This window comes from Loxodonta africana, chromosome 22 (genome assembly GCF_030014295.1).
Source record: "Loxodonta africana isolate mLoxAfr1 chromosome 22, mLoxAfr1.hap2, whole genome shotgun sequence".
Lineage (NCBI taxonomy): Eukaryota > Metazoa > Chordata > Mammalia > Proboscidea > Elephantidae > Loxodonta > Loxodonta africana.
Window position 1 is genome coordinate 66,047,348 of NC_087363.1, and position 19,906 is coordinate 66,067,253.

At 52.4% G+C, this 19,906-nt stretch overlaps 2 protein-coding genes across 4 annotated transcripts in view; one reads left to right on the forward strand and one right to left on the reverse strand.

The window, feature by feature from the left end:
* PRKAG2 (protein kinase AMP-activated non-catalytic subunit gamma 2) overlaps nt 1-19,906 on the reverse strand; it is a 421,068-nt gene that overhangs the window by 383,707 nt on the left and 17,455 nt on the right. The gene's annotated exons all lie outside the window — the stretch shown is intronic.
* Nucleotides 10,829-19,089, forward strand: LOC135228507 (filaggrin-2-like). The gene is made up of 3 exons (XM_064275144.1): nt 10,829-10,873; nt 10,974-12,040; nt 12,417-19,089. Exons 1-3 carry the CDS (start codon nt 10,829-10,831, stop codon nt 12,508-12,510), a joined length of 1,206 nt encoding a protein of 401 aa, XP_064131214.1. The 3' UTR covers nt 12,511-19,089.

Consider the following 19,906-nt stretch of genomic DNA (forward strand, 5'->3'; position numbering starts at 1 on the left):
GGCCTGGACACGGTGCCCTCTCGAGCTCTGGGAGGCTGTACAGGTGTCCTAGGGATTCCTGTGTCACTCGGGGTGGTAGCAGGGGTGGGCCTTGAGGGAGAGGCTGGACTTCAGTGTGTCATGTGGGGGCCCACGTGGTTGCTGTTGTTGTTGCTAGCTGCTATTAAGTCAGCCCCAACTCATGGCAACCCCTGCATGATGGAAGGAAACGATGCCCGGTCCTGCACCATCCCCAGGACCAGCTGTGGAGCATACAGCTCTGACCCATAGGGTTCTTCCTGGCTGATTTTCAGATGTAGATCACCAGGCCTTTCTTCCTAGCCTCTCTTAGACTGGGAGGTCTGCTGAAACCTGTACAGTATGACAGCAGCACACAAGTCTCTGCCAGCAGACGGGTGGTGGCTGTGTGTGAGGCTCACGAGCTGGGAATGGAACCGGATCTCCTGGGTGGAAGGCAATCTACCACTGAACCACCACTGCCCCTCTGATACTCCTTCTCATATCAGGAAAGCTCCCTTCTCTTACTTCGCAAAGAGCTTTCTATCATGAATGGATACTGAATTTTACCAAATACTTTTTTAATCTTTTGAGATGACCAGACGATTCTGAGTTCTTATTCTGTTAATGTCATGAATTAAAGGGAACCCTAAAGAGGACTATACCCTAAATTTGGACAATTGTCCCCTGAGTATTACATTTTGTATTATATTTGTAATCAGAAAAAAAAAAAATTTAAGAAGACATTTTCTCAGGCGGCATAGTTGTCTGCCACTCTCAGTGACTACAGGGGATTCTTTGGTGAGGGAGCAGAAGCATGCGGGCCCTGGGGGAAGGCTGAACCCTGAGGGCATACCGTGTGGTGCCCCCAGACCAGCCCAGGTATGGAGAAAGCAGCAACCAGTCCTAGCTACCCTGGCTGCAAAGGCCCCGTCGCAGTGCGACCCATTCTGCAGGCCCGTGTCTGGAGATGGCATCCTGCTCCCTGTAACCGCCCTGCGTCTCTGTCGCTTCTGTCAGTTCACTGCAGCAGGAACAAAAGTGGGAGCTGAAAGCGCCTCCACGACTGAAGCTCGGCGTTCTCTGAAGCGTGAAGCCAGGGTGCTCCGGTCACTAGGGAGCAGAGGGCCCCGGGGAACGAACGGGGCTCTGGCATCAAATGACCTGGCTCAGGTGGAGTGGTGTGGACCAGGTTAGATGCCTAACCTCTCAGTGCTTCTTCAGGTTCCTCATCTGAAAAATGTGAATATTAAACTAAAGTGTGTAAAGTGTCTGCTCCATAAGAGGTGCCCGCTAAATGTAAACTAATATATTGCTTAGAGATTTCGGGCCAGAGCTATCAGAATGGCCCGTAACCGTAGGTGGGTGGCGTGGGAGTATCACCAGGAGGCAGTGGATACTGAGGAGGACAGTGATGGAGGTGGGAGGAAAAGATGGTCTCCAGCCTACATGTGCCATTTAAAAATGCTTGAAGTGCATTTATAAGCAAGCTCCGCAAATTTCCTTCTGCGTAATTCCTTGATCTTCAGAATTCAGGTGGAAACATGTCTTCAGGACAGAGAACAGGTAAACTGTGGGACTGCCTTCAAGGACCACTTCTGCTCAGGCCCTGCTTGAGGATGCTGCTGAATGGCTCCTTCTCAGTCCACCTGCTGGGGCATATCCCTGCAGGCTTGTGAGCAGAACCAATGGGTGTTTTCAGTACATACACGCACACGTGCAGGTGCATGGTGTCTCTCCCTGCAGGCATGTCCAGACTCATGTGTGCAGACACGTGTGTGTGCGCCCTGGTGTGCCTGTCTGGCTCAAGATGAGCACATGCACAGAGAACGAGAACTCAACGGTCTGTGTGTCTAGAACCTGAAATCAGTCATCGGGTTGGCAGATAAAAGGCACTGTAAGCCAGCAGTCGGCCTGTTTTTCATTCCGTAAGTTCCTCAAGCTTCATATTCGGACACCTCATTCTACACTGTGGTCTCTGAAAGGAACTGGTGGGCCAGCCTTCCTAAAAATATGGCAGTGAGCAGTTTTCAAAGTAAGGCAGCAGTTGTTGCTATGGTTTTCAGATGTGTTGCTTTGTTGTTGTTTCTCCCACGAGTTTAATAAATTATGTCATCCAAAAATAATAAATTATGGAGAAAAGTTGAGGTGATATCTGATATCTTGCTGGTGTTCTTCCAAAAAGAATGAATGAATTTCTCCCTCTAGCACCACCCTCAAGGCAGCTTGTTTGAAATGCTCATTCCAGGATCCGCCTTGGCCAGAGTTGCACAGTCTTTTATCCATACTGGGGTGGGGCCTCCCAAAGTTCAGATGGGAACTCGAGTCCACAACACCAAACAAATTCATTTGGATACAGATTCAAGGTCAGGAAGACTCAAGACTAATTCAAAAACACACCAAGCAGAAACCTGAGTTCTTTTTGGTTTAGAAGCAAGTGAAATCTCCGCCCTCTTTCATGTCTTGCATCTGCCGACCAGTCAGGACTGAGGTGCCAGTGCCTCAGAGCTGGGCTAAGGACCGTGAAGAGACACAGGAGACCTCGAGGAGTCACAGCGGCCACCAAGGTCACACAGATGAGGAGAGATGACAGTAAGCCAAATGGCACTTCCAGTCTGACCTGGGTCCCAAGGCCAACTATGTGTCGGAATTGCCTTGGATGTTTTTTAAAAATTCAGATCAAGGCCCTGTGGTAGACACTTGGAAAGGGTTTGGGAGTGGCAGGAACAGATAGGGGTGGTCAAGAAAGAAATAAGCACCAGAAATCAATTTCCTTTCCTTTCCCCAGGTCTCTTCCCAGGGTTTGGGAACCATTGGCCTTAAACTCTGTAGGACCGAGAAGAGGAGATTTGGTGGTGCCATGGCAAGAGCACAGGTATGGAAGGAAGTCGAGGCAGATCAGCCATTTATTACTGAGTGACCCCAGGCAGGCCAGTGCTTTCTCTGGGCCTCAGCTTACTCTCCTGCAAAATGGGAAGATTGGCATAGATTATCTCATCTCTAATGGCCACTCTAGCTCTGAACCCCTATCATTCTGTGAAATCATTGTGGGCTTCCTGGAAGAGATGGAAGAGAGGCTGTGATTTGAAGGAAGGGCAGGAGTTGACTAGGCAGACAGCAGAGAGAGGAGAAGAATGACGAATAAGAAGACCCTCCCACCCAGGTGCAGTTATATATTAGAGCAGTATTCTTCCTATTCCAGGCCCCTCCCCATTACCCACTGCCATCAAGTCGATTCCCACTCATAGAGACCCTACAGGGCAGAGAACTGCCCCATACGGTTTCCAAGGTTGTAAATCTTTATGAAACAGACTGCCACATCTTCCTCCCGCAGAGCGGCTGGTGGTTTCAAACTGCTGACCTTTCGGTTAGCAGTCGATGGACTTTAACCATGGTGCTACCAGGGCTCCTTGGCATAAGGTAAACGCTCAATAAATGCTTATTGGATGAATGAATAAGCATTATTTCATGAAAACTTTGTTTCAAATATATATTTCCCCCTTGGCCCAGGAGGCCTAGGTTTAAGGTCTGGCAGAGGACCTCTAGGCTGTACAAGGTGTGTGAACCTGGATAAGTCATTTAAGCCCACCAGAATGGCGACAAGGCCAGCGTCTCTTCAAGTGTGCTGAACAGGGTCTGTGCCTGGCCTTGGTGTGATATCACTGCAGGCAGCGCCATGTGGTGTGTGTGAGCCACACCCTGGTCCAGGAGGGCCGTGTACAGGGGCTGGCCCTCCCCTATCTGCCCCCACTGTCCCACAGCACTCCTCTGCTCAGCATCACCATTTCTAATCCCTCACCAGGCAGGGGTAAAGATGGGCCTCTCCTCCTCTAAAACTGTCATGCCTGCAGAGGGATAACTGTGAGGGGGCCAGAGTGTTAGAGGGTTGTGAAATCTTTTAGTGAATCCATAGCTCTAAGTGAGCCCAGGCTTCTGGTGTGTTCTGGGTACACAGCAGGCACCCCACACCCCATACCGCCCAAGCTAGGGACCAAGCCTATACTGGCAAACATATTCCTTCTTGGCAAAGCAACCACAGGAAGCCCCTAAGCTGCTAGTAACTTTCCCTCTGCCCAAGGGTTAGGTGTGGTGAACTGGCCTAGGTGTGAGGCCCACCAGGATGAATATATAAATTGGACAAGTCTGTCCTCAGTGACTCTTCTTCCTTTTTTCAACACGCATCCTCAGAACGGAGCCCTCGGGCTCTTCTTCCCGGAGCCTGCTTGTCTACAACTAGTCCTTCCGACAGGCTGGGGAAGTCTGAGGCCCCCGAGAGCTCCTTCCCACACTCACCCTGTCCAGGGCTTTGCTCGTTCTCTGAGTCAAGGACCCTGTTCTTTCACGGGGACAATCAGGGAATCGGGGAGCCTAAGGTGCAGAGTGTGGTGGGTTTGTGAGGCTGTCACACACTTGTCCACCCCTACCTGGGCCCTCCCAGACACAAGACTTCCATTCTCTGGGACTTCAGGTAGCATCAGGAGGGGCTGTGTCTGGGCAGGCAAAGCCTGGCAGCTCCCAGAGCCACTAGGGACCTGTTTTCCCAGCTCCATCAAGTCACATCCATCAAGCCTGCCTCAGTGGGAGTGTTTACACCACAGAAATTAACGAGAGCTACAACTCAGGGCTTTTTTCCTAGAGAGCCAGTGGTTAAACATGTTTCCAGCACACGTTGCCTTCAGCTCAGCAGCCCTTGAATCGCACTGGACAGTGACTGCCTACCTTCCATCCCTGACTGTGAGGCCAAACTGCAGAGGTGACACTGACCAGATGAGGTCTGGGATGAAGACCTTCCATTTTTGATCTATCTAGAATCTGATAATAATAAATAACTTCAGAAAGTGACGTTCCAATTAATTCTGAGTAGATTATCTCAGTTGGCGTTCGTAGCCTGGTGAGGCAGACAGCAGGCGTCTCCCTGCTACCTCACAGGTGAGGAAAAGGCAGAGTAAGGCTTCCTGTTTGGAGCCAGCAGAGGTGCCCAGAGCCCAGCTTCCCGGCTCCCATGGTTCCCCTTCCCAACTGCTTTGGAGGGGTGTTCTGAATAAAACCATTTACTGTTTGAGAAGTTGTTTGTCATCCTGAAATAAGGGGCCCTGATGGAAAGAAGGAGAATTAGCATCATGCTGGGGAAAGGAACAAGCAGAGGCACACTCCCACGGCCTGGCAAACCTTCCGAGAGGCAAGCTGTTGGGGAAAGGATTTTCTGATGAAGTGTTCTTTGGAGAAATTTCTGGCTGGCTGTGCTCTCTTCCCCACCGGGAACTGACACAGGGCTGGTGATGCTCTGGTCTCTGTGAACGCAGCTCGTCCCGGCCAGTCTCGGGGAGCTTCCCAGACACTACTCTCTGTGCCTCAGTTTCTCCATGACTCTATTTGTCCCTATGTTTATTTTCCAGAGGGTGCAGTGGCTGTGTATCCAGAGCGGTGCCATGGGCTCCAGGGTGCCCAGGTCCAGGACCAGGCTGGGGCAGGGAGGGCAATGCGCAGAGCTGGGCGGGCAGAGCCCGTAAAGACTACAGGAATAGGCTGAGGTGCCCTCTCTGCTCTGAGGGAGCCCTCCACACAGCAGCTCCAAGTCTGCAGTGGGAAGCAGAAGGGTGCTCAGGTGACCACACTGTCCACAATTACACTGGGCAGCAAGTGTGAACCAGGACTGTCCTGGACAAGCCAGAAGGGATGGGCTCCTACCTAGGGTATTTCCTGAGGTGTTTCTGGAAGGTTCTGGAAGGAAGAGGGGGATTGAATTTGCATGCTTTTTTAAATTTTAAGTAACTGATGGGCTAACATATTACCTCATCTTAGAAGAGGGAAGAAATTAACGGTAGGCCAAAGCGTAACTTGTAATATACTCCATTCCAGAAGGCCCTAATGTGGTGGATCTTCCCACCATTTAAAAAAAAACTAAACCCTCCGCCATCGAGTCAATTTCGACTCATAGTGACCCTATAAGACAGAGTAGAACTGCCCCGTAGAGTTTCCAAGGAGTGCCTGGTAGATTCCAACTGCTGACATTTTGGTTAGCAGCTGTAGCACTTAACTGCTATGCCACCAGGGTTTCCTGCCACCATTTTAGAGGTGGGAAAACTGAGGCTCAGAGAATTGGCCAAGGCACACTCAGCCAAGGCTGGAGCCTGGATTTGAATTCAGGGGATCTGATTCCAAAACTCTCAAGTTTTCCTCTACCCTATCACTCCCACCCTCCCTCCATCTGTATACCCATGCCACCCCAACTATCTGCCCCACCCAGCGGTGATCTGCCTGTGTGGCACACAGAATGATTGGGCAGGGGGGCACACTCAGCTTAGGTTTGCAGTTGGGCAAATCAATTCAATTCTGTACGCTTTCATTCACCATCCACTTTAATGGCTAGAAGAACACGGAAGATGCAGAAAACCTAACCCCTCCCCTCACAGATGCCCACAATCTTACTGGGAGCCAAGACTGGCAATGCAGAATAAGAAAGACTGGATGAGCTGCCACTGTTGGACCTTCGGCAAGTTACACGACAACACCCCAAGAAGTACTTGCTTCCCAACCCATGAAATGAGGGGTGGAACTAGATCAACAAGTCCTTTCAGTAACAATACTCAGGAACTTATTAAGTACTTTGTTTTCTCTGTGCCTGAACTTAGTTATCTGAGAGGGAAAAAAAAAAGTGACTTTTTTGGACCGTGTCCTTCCAAAAGAAACGTGGAAGTCCTAAACCCTGTACCTAAAAATATGAGCCTGTTTGGAAACAGGGGGTTTCCTTTCTATGTTAATGAGGTCACCCCAGAGTAGGCTGGGTCCTAAATCTAATCACATTTGCACATTTGAGTGATGTCTTATAAAAAGAGCAGAATGGACATGGCGAGGGGCTTGGGGGAGGCAGATACCAAGGAATTCCAAGGGTTGCTGGCAGCTACTAGAAGCTGAAATAGTCAAAGCAGGACCTTCCCCTAGAGCTATGCCCTGAATTCAGACTTCAAGCCTCCCGAACTGTGAGAAAATAAATTTCTATTCTTCGAAGCCACCCACCTGTTTTTCTTGTTATAGCAGCACTGAGAAACTAAGACACACCCTTACTCCTAAAACAACTGTTTACTAACTTTTCTATGGCAAAAGAAACAAAAAGTAAAGAAGGAAAAAACTTAGCAAATGCCAAAATTCTGCTTGGCTATGACAGTTTGTTGGCACCTCCTCCTGTGAAAGACCAAGGCCTCCGACTCGCAGAATTGGCGTGAATGTCCCTGCTGTCACAACGCACGTGGGCATTTTGCTAAGAACAAGCTTTCCCGTTTGCAGCCCCTGAGTCTGGGGCCTCTGGCAAACAAACCGCTTCCGCTTTTGCCAAGCAACTTCCCCTTTTTGGAGGCTGCTAGCTTCCACCCTCTCTGTGAGCAGCCTCTTCCAATGACATCTGCTCCTCCGGCCCCGCCTCTGTTTTGGTGCCAGGATCTGAAATGTGCATCAAAACAGGCAGTTGCTGGGTTAGTTGTTTTTTGTCACGTTGATGTTATGTTTCTCTTCAGAGTCTGCTGTGAATGGAAATTTCCTTATTCCTTTGCTCAGGCTTCACCATCATCATCACAATCAGTCCATTAACCATTAGCCCTTTATGCCCAGAGGAGCCCCACAGGAGCAGCCTTGCGTGTCTGCCTGGGTCCAGCTCAGAACTTAGTGTGGTCCCACGTGCCATGAGCTCCAGGAACGGGTGCTGCTGGAGAAGAGGAAAGGGAACCCTGCTTCCCCCAGACCGCCCCCCACCCTACCCAGCTCATTCTTGACATGGGCATCTTCATTCCTATCACTCACTCCTCTGACGCCTCCACCTCCCCCGAGTCCTGTCTCCATCCAGGTAAGGGGCTTTCCCCCACCAGTTCCCCCTGCTCTACTTCAGCTGGAGGGCAGGACCTGTCCATCCCTTTCCCTCCCTCCCTGGGTGCAGATCAGTGCCCACCTTGGAGTCAACGGTGGATAAGTGCTCCTTAATGAACCAGTGGTGGATGGCCAGGAACCCACACACCAACCACAAAGCCTGCAGACTGCAAGGTGCCCTGTCAGACAGAACTGAGGGACCTAAAAAGCCACGGTTAGTGCCTGGAAGCCCCATGGGGTAGGAATGGACAGGGTTCACCAGCGTGTGGACTCCAAAACGGTAGTTCACTGCTTATTCCCAGTGCCAGGACAGTGCCGGGCACACGGGTACCTAGTGAGCCCTCAACCGTTAACTGTGGGGGAAGGGCTGAGAATGCAGGTGTGAGATAAGAGCACTGCTCAAGGATACCAAGGGTCGCATCTGAGATCTGGAGCTCACACATTAATGCAAGTATCATTTAGTGCTCCCATCCACAAAATACTGGACAACAGTGGGGGAGGGTGTTGCAAGGTAACCAACACAGAGCCCTGCTCCCCACAACAACACCTCAGATCTTGGCGGCCCTGTCTGCATGCTTCCCCTTTCTATGGGATGCTTTTCCTTCCAGAAAGCCCCGCTCCTTCCTCTTCTGCATCTCAAACCTGCCTGCAGGCCTTCACCAGCGTCAGTAAGGAGGTGGGAAAGGGGGTGTATGCTGTGATGTAGGGCGGCCCTGCCCTCTGCCATGCCACAGCACAGGTCAGGTGTCTGCCCATCTGTTCCAGCTCTGCAATCTCACCCTCAAAAGGGCCCACTGCCCTGGTGGTCTCCTGATAGTCTCGTGTGTATAACTCATGTCCCTAGGTTCAGTACCAGGTCGCTTTATCATGTATCCCTTGCAGAGCAGGGCACCCAGTAGACGCTGAGGAGATACTTTTCTCTCTGAAACTTTTTTCTGAATAAGTGACAGTTGTGAAAAGACCAACAAGTGCTCTGCCTGTGCAGCACAGTTCCCCAGGCCCTGCAAGGGGAGGGAAAGGTTTCCAGCTGGATTATGCAGCAAAAGGTCAGAAAAAGGGAAGAGAAACACTAGGTTTCAGCAAAGGGAAAAAAACAAAAGGACAAGTGTGGGGTTTACATTAACTTTACCCAAAGAACTGGTCTTAGGAGAACTAGATGGTGCCCCGCTACAACCGATGACTGCCCTAACAGGAAACACAACAAACAGCCCCTGAGGGAGCAGGAGAGCAGTGGGATGCAGACCTCAAATTCTCACAAAAAGACCAGATTTAATGGTCTGACTGAGTCCAGAAGGACCCTGGAGGTCATGGTCCCCAGACCTTATGTTAGCCCAAGACAGGAACAATTCCCAAAGCCAACTCTTCATATAGGCACTGGACTGGACTATAAGATAGAAAATGATACTGGTGAGGAGTGAGCTTCTTGGCTCAAGTAGACACATGAGACTATGTGGGCAGCTCCTGTCTGGAGGTGAAATAAGAGGGCAGAGGGGGACAGAAGCTGGATGAATAGACATGGGGAATACGGGGTGGAGAGAAGAAGTGTGCTGTCTCATTAGGGGGAGAGCAACTAGGAGTACACAGCAAGGTGTAAATAAATTTTTGTATGAGAGACTAACTTGATTTGCAAACTTTCACTTAAAGTACAATAAAAACAAACAAAAAAAGAATTGGTTTTTGTTCTTGGTTCCTGAAACACAGTCTTGAAAAAAAAAAAAAAAAAACCTTGGGATGAATGTCTTTGATAAGAACTCCAGATCACACCTATCAGGCTAGGTGAAGTGATGAGGTGACTCTGAGGTTGGGTTGCCAGCAGAAAGACCCAGCATACCACCTTGTGATCACGTGATATCCATCGACTTCAGGGGAGAGGGGCTGGAGTTTGCATTATGTAATGAGACTCCTAATAAAAGCTCTGGGCTCGGAAACTCCATGGGCTTCCTGGTTGGTGAAAGACATGTGCATGTGGGAGGGTAGAGCATCTCTTTTTGGGACATGGAAGCTCTGTGTTGGGAACCCTCCCAGATTTCATCCTATGTGTCTCTCCTCTTTATGCTGATCCTAATTTCTATCCTTTATAATAAGGCTGTGATTTTAAGTATAACGCTTACCTGAGTTCTGTGAGTCATTCCAGCAAGTTATCAAACCCAAAGGAGTAGTGGGAAACAGCAGGTCAGGAGTGAGAGGGGCTGGGAACCCCCGAGCTTATAATTGGCATCCTGAAGGGGTAGAGGGAAATCCCCAAATTTGTAGCCAGTAGGTTAGAAGTGAGATTGTGGTGTGGACTCAGCTGTCAATTGGCATCTGAGGTCTTGGGCCTACTTGGCAGTCTAGAGGACACTGTCCTTTAACTTGTAGGACCTGACCTAGCTCTGGGTGGCTAGGATCAGAGAAAGGGGTGCTGTGTGGGCAGCTGGTGCCAGAACAGAGAAGTGGAAAGCGGGGATTTGTTATAGACTCATCGTTGGTGCGAGGAAAAAGTGGGTATACATTTGATGCTTGATTTGAGATTTATCCATGCAACAGTGCTGTCAATAAAATAATTTGTATTTCTATAACCCTTAGCTGTTTAGGAATGGTTCTTAAATATCTTTCTGTTGGATAATTTCAATAATGTTATATGGTAGATGGGTCAGGGTGAACTATATAAAATTGACACCTTTGAGGCAAAATGCTTAAGTGTTAGAAATGTCATATGGTTTCCTATTTCATGAGGTGAACTGCTGGTCATAGATGAGCAAATGCCCCAACACAGGGATAAATATGAACTCAAGCCAAGACCTCTGACTCCAAATCCAGGGCCCTTTCTACTAAACTACATTGCTTCCTTCCAGAAGGAAGGAAGACAGAGTCCGTCCCACCCTTGTTTTACAGATGTGGAACCTTGTGGATGGAGGGGCTCCGGTGACCAGACTGAGGACACCTGGATAAGCAGCAGCAAGCCCTACAGCTCTCTGCATGCCAGCTGCGCACCATGCCAGTCTGGGATGACAACAAAGAGGTCTACTGCCCACTCCTTGTCAGTCGTTTCTCTAAAATCGCTCTGAATCTCCACAGAGCCCCGCATCCGCTCCAAATTCTGGAAAACTGAGTCTCTGTCTGCTAGTCTATACCTGTAGATCTACCCCGTCCATTTACACACACACACACTCACTCAAAGGTGCTTACACATACACACTCAGAAGTGCTTACACACTCACAGGCGCTTATTCACACACACTCGGAGGTGCACACACACGCTTAGGCATGTAAACACATACAGACTCAGAGGCACTTACACTCAGAGGCTCTCACACACACTCAGATGCACTCACACACACACTCTGGTGCTCACACACTTAGAGGTGCTTACACACACACTCAGAGGCAGTCACACACACACCCAGAGGCACTCACACACACACTCAGAGGCGCTCACACACACACCCAGAGGCACTCACACACGCTCAGAGGCGCTCGCACACACGCTCAGAGGCGCTCACACACACGCTCAAAGGCACTCACACACACTCAGAGGCAGTCACACACACACTCAGAGGTGTTCACACACACTCAGAGGCGCTCACACACACACTCAGAGGCGCTCACACACACACCCAGAGGCACTCACACACGCTCAGAGGCAGTCACACACACACTCAGAGGCAGTCACACACACACTCAGAGGTGTTCGCACACACTCAGAGGCAGTCACAACACAGAAGGGCTCACACACACACTCAAAGGTGCTCACACACACACTCAGAGGCGCACACACACACTCAGAGGCACTCACACACACACTCAGAGGCGCTCACACACACACCCAGAGTCACTCACACACGCTCAGAGGCAGTCACACACACACTCAGAGGCACTCACACACACACTCAGAGGTGTTCGCACACACTCAGAGGCAGTCACAACACAGAAGGGCTCACACACACACTCAAAGGTGCTCACACACACACTCAGAGGCGCACACACACACTCAGAGGCGCACACACACACTCGGAGGCACTTGCACACACACACTCGGAGGCACTTGCACACACACACTCAGAGGCACTCACACACACTCAGAGGTGCTCACACACACTCAGAGGCAGTCACACACACACTCAGAGGTGCTCAAACACACTCAGGGACACTCACACACACTCAGAGGTGCTCAAACACACTCAGGGACACTCACACACAATCAGAGGTGCTCAAACACACTCAGAGGCGCTCACACACACATTCAGAGGTGCTCACACATGCTCAGAGGCGCTCACACATATGCTTAGGGGTGCTCACACACGCTCAGAGGCAGTCACACACACACTCAGAGGCAGTCACACACACACTCAGAGGTGCTCAAACACACTCAGAGGCACTCACACGCACTCAGAGGTGCTCAAACACACTCAGAGGCACTCACACGCACTCAGAGGTGCTCAAACACACTCAGAGGCGCTCACACACACATTCAGAGGTGCTCACACACGCTCAGAGGCGCTCACACATATGCTTAGAGGCGCTCACACACGCTCAGAGGCAGTCACACACACGCTCAGAGGCAGTCACACACACACTCAGAGGTGCTCAAACACACTCAGAGGCGCTCATGCACACAGGGGCGCTCAAACACACTCAGAGGCGCTCACACACACTCAGAGGTGCACACACACTTAGAGGCACTCACACACACACTCAGAGGCACACACACTGAAAGGCGCTCAAACACACACTCAGAGGCGCACACACACACTCGGAGGCACTCACACACATACACACTCAGAGGCGCGCACACACACAGAGGCACTCACACACTCAGAGGCTTACACACACCCAGAGGCACTTGCACACACACATACACTCAGAGGTGCTCACACACACACTCAGAGGCACACACACACATTCAGAGGCACTCACACACACACACTCAGAGGCGTGCACACACACTGAGGCACTCACACACTCAGAGGCTTACACACACCCAGAGGCACTTGCACATACACATACACTCAGAGGCGCTCATGCACACACTCAGAGGTGCATGCACACTTAGAGGCACTCATACACACACACAGAGGTGCACACACTCAAAGGCGCTCACACACATACTCAGAGGCGCGCACACACGCAGAGGCACACACACTCAGAGGCTTACACACACCCAGAGGCATTTGCACACACACATACACTCAGAGGCGCTCACACACACTCAGAGGCACTCACACACATGTGCACACTCACAGGTGCACGCCTGTCTGCTGCTGGAGACAAGAATGTGTAGTGGCCACCCTCCATCAGGCTGCCTGTGTGTGATGCTTGGCCCTGGGAGCCTCACCTGCAGTCCAGCCCCCCAGGCTTCCACGTGTGTCCCTTCACAGCACACACAGCACACGGAGGAAGATTCCAGTGTCCTTTGAGGAAAAACGTTGTTGTCACTGCACAGTGGCCCCTCCCTCTCCTAAACCTCCAAGTGTGGGAACTGCCTCCTGCAGGGGTAGAGCAGAGATTGCACAGCTGGTGACACCTGGGGGCTTCCAGGAGTCAAAGTCCTGTGGAGGTGAGGCCCAGAGAGGTCAGGTGTTCGCCTCGGCGTCACATCCATGCTGGAACCAGAACTTTGGCTCCTGACCTCCAGGGCCCATGGCCCTTTCCATCGGACACAGCATGATGCCTGCCACAGGACCAGGGTTCCTCCTTGACTGCCACCTCGCTTGGTTCTCATTCAACTGCCTGGAGGAAGACAGAGGAGTGTATGGAAGCCAGCAAACCAGGGGGCCCACCCAGGGTCACACGGCAACAAAGGACAGAGTCAGGTCAAAAGGTACCAGCTGTTGTGTTGTCACCGGGGCAGTGGTGGCCGCATGTCCCCCAGGGGGCCGAGGCTGGGTGTGCCCAGGCACACCTTGCTGGCACTGGCACATCCATTCCAGGAGAGAGACAGCAAGAAGGCCAGGTGTGTGTGCGGTGTGTCACCAGGGACAAGGCGGGTGGGAGTGGGGCTGGGGGAAAGGGTGAGGGCAGAAATGAAAGCAGGTGCCCTGACCTAACTGACCCCACGGGGCGTCACTCCCTGCTGGCTTCTGTAGGATGCACCAGGTCCCGATTACATTTATTTGCCTCCTATCTTCCTTCCCAAAAGGATGCCTGCAGTGCAGTAAGGTAAGGTATGCTGTAAGAAGGAAAACCAGAACCAACAGGAAAACACAGGAAGGGGGCTGGGAGTGAGGCTGGTGCTCAAAAAGCGGGCGGCAAGTCCCACGCCCCTGCCAGGCCTGGGGCACGCGGTTTGCTCTTGAGGTTTGTCCAGGAGCCAGCATACGGACAAGCATGATTCTACAGAAATTAGAGCTCAGTCACGCTGACTACACACGAGGCTCTTTGCATGTCATTTATTGTCATAACAACCGTCAGGGAGGCAATACTGCTATTTTACAAAGCACCTTAGGTTGAGGGACGCCAAGAACTTAACTGAGGTCCTCACATGGCCACTTAGAGGTGGAGGAGGTGAAAAGCCAGATCCTGAGAGCCCCAACTGTTAGTCATCATCTTTACAAGGTCCGTATGCTGAGGACAGGGATGCCAAGAGCACTGTAGCGGGTAAGGAGAAACAGCTGTGGCAAACACAGCAGTTTGCAGCTCCTGGGATGGGCCTGTTGCGGGATGAAGTACTTCACCTCCTTTGCCACACCGTATAGGATTGGGAGGAGGAAGGGAGAGAGATCTGACAGAGAAAAGAGTGTGGATTTTGGTGTCAGCCACGCCTGGATCAAACTTTGGCCTGACCCTCACCAGCTGTGCCCCTTGGGCAGTTTATCAGTCTATCTGGAGAGGTACAGCCAGAATGCTCCTTAAAAGGGAGGACAGTGAGACTTTGTCTCACATACTTTGGACATGTTGTTAGGAGAGACCAGTCCCTGAAGCAGGACGTTATGCTTGGTAAAGCAGAGGGTCAGCAAAAAAGGGGAAGACCCTCAACAACATGGATTGACACAGTGGCCGCAACAATGGGCTCAAGCATAACAACGATTGTCAGGATGGTGCAGGACCGGGCGGTGTTTCATTCTGTTGTACATGGGGTCGCTATGACTCGGAACCAAGCCAACAGCACCTAACGACAACAACGACATCCAGACTCAGTTTCCTCCATCGTGAAAGTGAGAGCAGAGCTGGCAAAGGACTAAGTGACAGGTATGTGGAGCAGCTAGTATGTAGCCGAGCACCCACTCCACAGGTCTCATCATGTCATCCAGGGGTGACCTTGTGGTCTGAGAAATAAGTGAACTGACCTAGAGTCCCTTGGGGACTCACAGTCTGTGCCTTTTTAGCTGGTGTCGAAACCACAGGGAAGGGATTTGGGTCAAAAGGCAGGTTTTTCAGGCCTGGTGAAATCTAACTCTAAAGAAACAAAATCAAGGAGAAGAAACACAGGGCAGGGAGACAGAAGAAAAGGAAAAAAAGGGAAGCGAAGAGAGAAAAGGCAGGTGGGGGCGGGGAGGAAAAAAGGAAATACTGGTTTGCAGCTGAAGGTCTGAAGTATCTGTTTCTTCCAGTGTTACATAAAAGGCGATATTTTTTTAGGGATCCAGAGACACTGGCCAGCATAATTGCTGGAAAGCAGCATTGGAACAAACATTCTAAGTCCCACTGATTCTCAATTAGCCAAGGAGTGACCACGGCCTTCGCCAGTGTTCACTGAGGACTTCAGAGTGCGAAAGCACTGAGGGTGCAGAGGTGAACGAGGCCTTCTCGCCTGGGCTGAGCGGCCGGGAGAACACCGCATCCCTGCGCCAGGCGAGTCGGAGCTCAGAGGGGAGAGCCACTTTTTGTGGGTGGTGTTCAGGGCCTTTCTTCTCTTCCTGGATCCCTGTTGCCAGACCACAGTGAATACAGAGCTCCATGGCAAGTGTGACGAGGCTTGGGACTGCCTGCCATGGGGCAAGGGCACCCAGTAGACGTATCACAACTGGAGGTCAAAAAAAAAAAGACCCCTCACTGAAGCGTTATGGACTGAATTATGTCCCCCTTTAAGAAAGAGAAAACTTCTCTTTCTTTTTAAGGGGTTGAGCCCTGGTGGTATAGTGGTTAAGAGCTCGGCTGCTAACCAAAAGGCTGGCAGTTCAAATCCACGAGCCACTCCTTGGAAACACTATGGGGCAGTTCTACTCTGTCCTATAGGGTCACTATGAGTTGGAACTGACTTGACAGCACCTAACAACAGCAACAACAAGGGGTTCAGGGGAACCCTGGTGGCATAGTGGTTAAATGCTACAGCTGCTAAACAAAATGTCGACAGTTCGAATCTACCAGGCGCTCCTTGGAAACTATGGGGCAGTTCTACTCTGTCCTATAGGGCCGCTACGAGTTGGAATCGACTTGATGGCAAAGGGTTTGGTTTTGGTAAGGGGTTGAAGTCTTACCCCTATACATATGAACCTGACCTTGTTTGGAAATAGGGTCTTTCTTTGAAGGTGTTGTCAGTTAAATCCGGAGGTCCTACAGGAGTAGGGTGGGTCCTAATCCCCTCTGAGTGACGTCCTAAAAGGGGAAAACAGACCCTGAGGCAGAGACACGAAGAGGGCAGACAAGAAGATGTATCCACAAGCCAAGGAAAACCAAGAAACGCCTGGGGCTACCAGAAGAGACAAGGAGGGCTCTTCTCCTAGATCCACTAAAGATAGTAGAGCTATGAATTCTGATACCTAGCCTCCAGAGCTGTGAGACAATAAATTCCTGCTCTTCAGAGTCACCGCTTTATGGCATTTTGAAATGGCAAGCCAGAGAAGACTAAGACGTGTGTCTGTAATCCGCCTATAAAAACAGTCAGAAATAAACACCCTCCCCTTCTGCACATCTTCTCAGGTTGCACGTTGTCTTCCAGCACCATCTGGAAGCACAGCGGATTCAAGTGTGCGCTCAGCTGTTGGGGGGCCTGGGTTTGTAGCCCGGCCATGAGTGACTACCACTTGTACAGTCTTCCTGTGTAAATCAGGGATGGTGATAGCATCCACGCAGAGGGCTGCATGAGGATCAAGTCAGCTGACCCACACGCATGTTAGAACACGGCTGTACTTTTTTTACCCGCTGTTATTCCTCTTCTCCCTTCAAGCTAACCTTGAAAATCATTTTAACCAGGTGCCACCCAGAGAAAAGGGTAGAAGGCAGGCACTATGTTTCCTCCCACCTTAAATGCAACTCCGACCATTTGTTTCCTGCAGAAATGGGGATGGAGGAGATAAGATTACAACACGTGGCTCTTCTGGCTGTTCCGCAAAAAGGGCCCAGTGTGTTGGACTCTGGAATGCATCTCCCAGATCCCCCTTCAGGGATGAAGGACTATCCCCCACTGCTGGCAATGCTGATGGAAGATGGGCCTCCCCTATCAGTCCCCCGCCCAAGGTCCCACCCCATCCCCAGGAAAGCCCACATCCAATGAATGCTTGACTGCGGCCCTTCACCCAACTCAGGACACCTGTGAAGGAGAGGCTAAGGCTCAACCTCTCCCCCGACCAGCCCTGCTTCCTTCCCTTCCCCAGCGCTGATCCCAAGTGCATACTCATCTTCATCTCTGAGTCTGCTGAGCCAAGAGCCCAACCTGGGACACTTGGTAGGAAAGTAGTTGAAGCTAGTGGCTTCTTGTAGCTTCGAGAAGTTTTGAGATTATTTTACATTTTTGCTTATGTGAGTCCTGAAGCCACCCGCCATTTTCAGTATCCAAGTATTATAATGATAGCTTCTCAGGGAGTGGACTAGGTGGGCTTTGGTGGGCATTTAAACACCCCATATCTCCCCCAACTCTGAAATTCTCCTCCCCACTCCCCGTGCTGTCAGGGAGAGAGAGGGCAACCTGCAGGCAGAACGCACGGGGGCCCCGCCTCATCAATGGCACTGGAGATGTCACAATTTAATTTAGCCACGTCTAGGCTCCCTCTCAGGGAAAGTGGTGGTTCACTGGTAGAATTCTTGCCCTCCCTATGGGAGACCAACGCACCTCATGCACAGACACCACCCTGCTGTCACTGGAGGCTTTTGTGTTGCTCTGATGCTGAACAGCTTTCAGCAGAGCTTCCAGATGAAGAGAGACTAGGAAGAGAGGCCTGGAGATCTACTTCCAAAAATCAGCCAGTGGAAACCCTAATAGGTCACAACGGTCCAATCCATAACTGATCATGGGGATGGTGCTGGACCAGGCAGCGTTCCGTTCCTTTGTGCATGGGGTCACCATGAGTTGAGGGCTAGCGTGATGTGCACTAACAACAGCGGGCTCCCTCGGATTTGAGAGTTTTCTAAAGATGATGCGTTTGGTGCGATCTGTCAAACACCTCGCTCCCTGCTCTCTGTAGATGCCACCAGCCATTTTGGAGCTGTGCGAGAAATGTTCCATTTGGTGGAGGAAATACCTGTGTTTCTTTGGGACCTATAACAAAATCCTTGGGGCTGCCAACAGGTCTCTCCTGTTCACATCCCGGAGGCTCCCAGATCTCTGTCCAGGGTTCAGGGTGCTGGGTGATGGGAAAAATAACTGACCTGCCACATTTACACAGATGAGACCTCATGAGATCAGAGGAAAATCCGAGGTTCCATGAATGCGGCTGGAATGATGCAGAATGGGGCTTGGGCACCCCCTCCTTGACACTCAGTCCAAGATTCTTTCCTCCCCAGCACCTCTGCCCCTGCCTCCACCAAGGGGTGCTGGGGGTGTAATCAGGCTTCACCTCCCTTAATTAACCAGTCGCCTTTGAATCAACTCAGATCTCATGGAGTCTCCGACTCATGGAGACCCCGACTCTGTGTGGGTCACGGGAGACCCGTGCCGACCCGCGGAGACTCCGACTCTGTGTGAGTCACGGGAGACCCGTGCCGACCCGCGGAGACTCCGACTGTGTGGGTCACGGGAGACCCGTGCCGACCCGCGGAGACTCCGACTGTGCGGGTCACGGGAGACCCGTGCCGACCCGCGGAGACTCCGACTCTGTGTGGGTCACGGGAGACCCGTGCCGACCCGCGGAGACTCCGACTGTGCGGGTCACGGGAGACCCGTGCCGACCCGCGGAGACTCCGACTGTGCGGGTCACGGGAGACCCGTGCCGACCCGCGGAGACCCCGACTCTGTGTGGGTCACGGGAGACCCGTGCCGACCCGCGGAGACTCCGACTGTGCGGGTCACGGGAGACCCGTGCCGACCCGCGGAGACTCCGACTGTGCGGGTCACGGGAGACCCGTGCCGACCCGCGGAGACTCCGACTGTGCGGGTCACGGGAGACCCGTGCCGACCCGCGGAGACTCCGACTGTGCGGGTCACGGGAGACCCGTGCCGACCCGCGGAGACTCTGCCTCTGTGTGGGTCACGGGAGACCCGTGCCGACCCGCGGAGACCCCGACTGTGTGGGTCACGGGAGACCCGTGCCGACCCGCGGAGACTCTGCCTCTGTGTCGGTCACGGGAGACCCGTGCCGACCCGCGGAGACTCCGACTGTGCGGGTCACGGGAGACCCGTGCCGACCCGCGGAGACTCCGACTCTGTGTGGGTCACGGGAGACCCGTGCCGACCCGCGGAGACTCCGACTCTGTGTGGGTCACGGGAGACCCGTGCCGACCCGCGGAGACCCCGACTCTGTGTGGGTCACGGGAGACCCGTGCCGACCCGCGGAGACTTCGACTGTGCGGGTCACGGGAGACCCGTGCCGACCCGCGGAGACCCCGACTCTGTGTGGGTCACGGGAGACCCGTGCCGACCCGCGGAGACTTCGACTGTGCGGGTCACGGGAGACCCGTGCCGACCCGCGGAGACTCCGACTGTGCGGGTCACGGGAGACCCGTGCCGACCCGCGGAGACTCCGACTCTGTGTGGGTCACGGGAGACCCGTGCCGACCCGCGGAGACTCCGACTCTGTGTGGGTCACGGGAGACCCGTGCCGACCCGCGGAGACTCTGCCTCTGTGTGGGTCACGGGAGACCCGTGCCGACCCGCGGAGACTCCGACTGTGCGGGTCACGGGAGACCCGTGCCGACCCACGGAGACTCCGACTCTGTGTGGGTCACGGGAGACCCGTGCCGACCCACGGAGACTCCGACT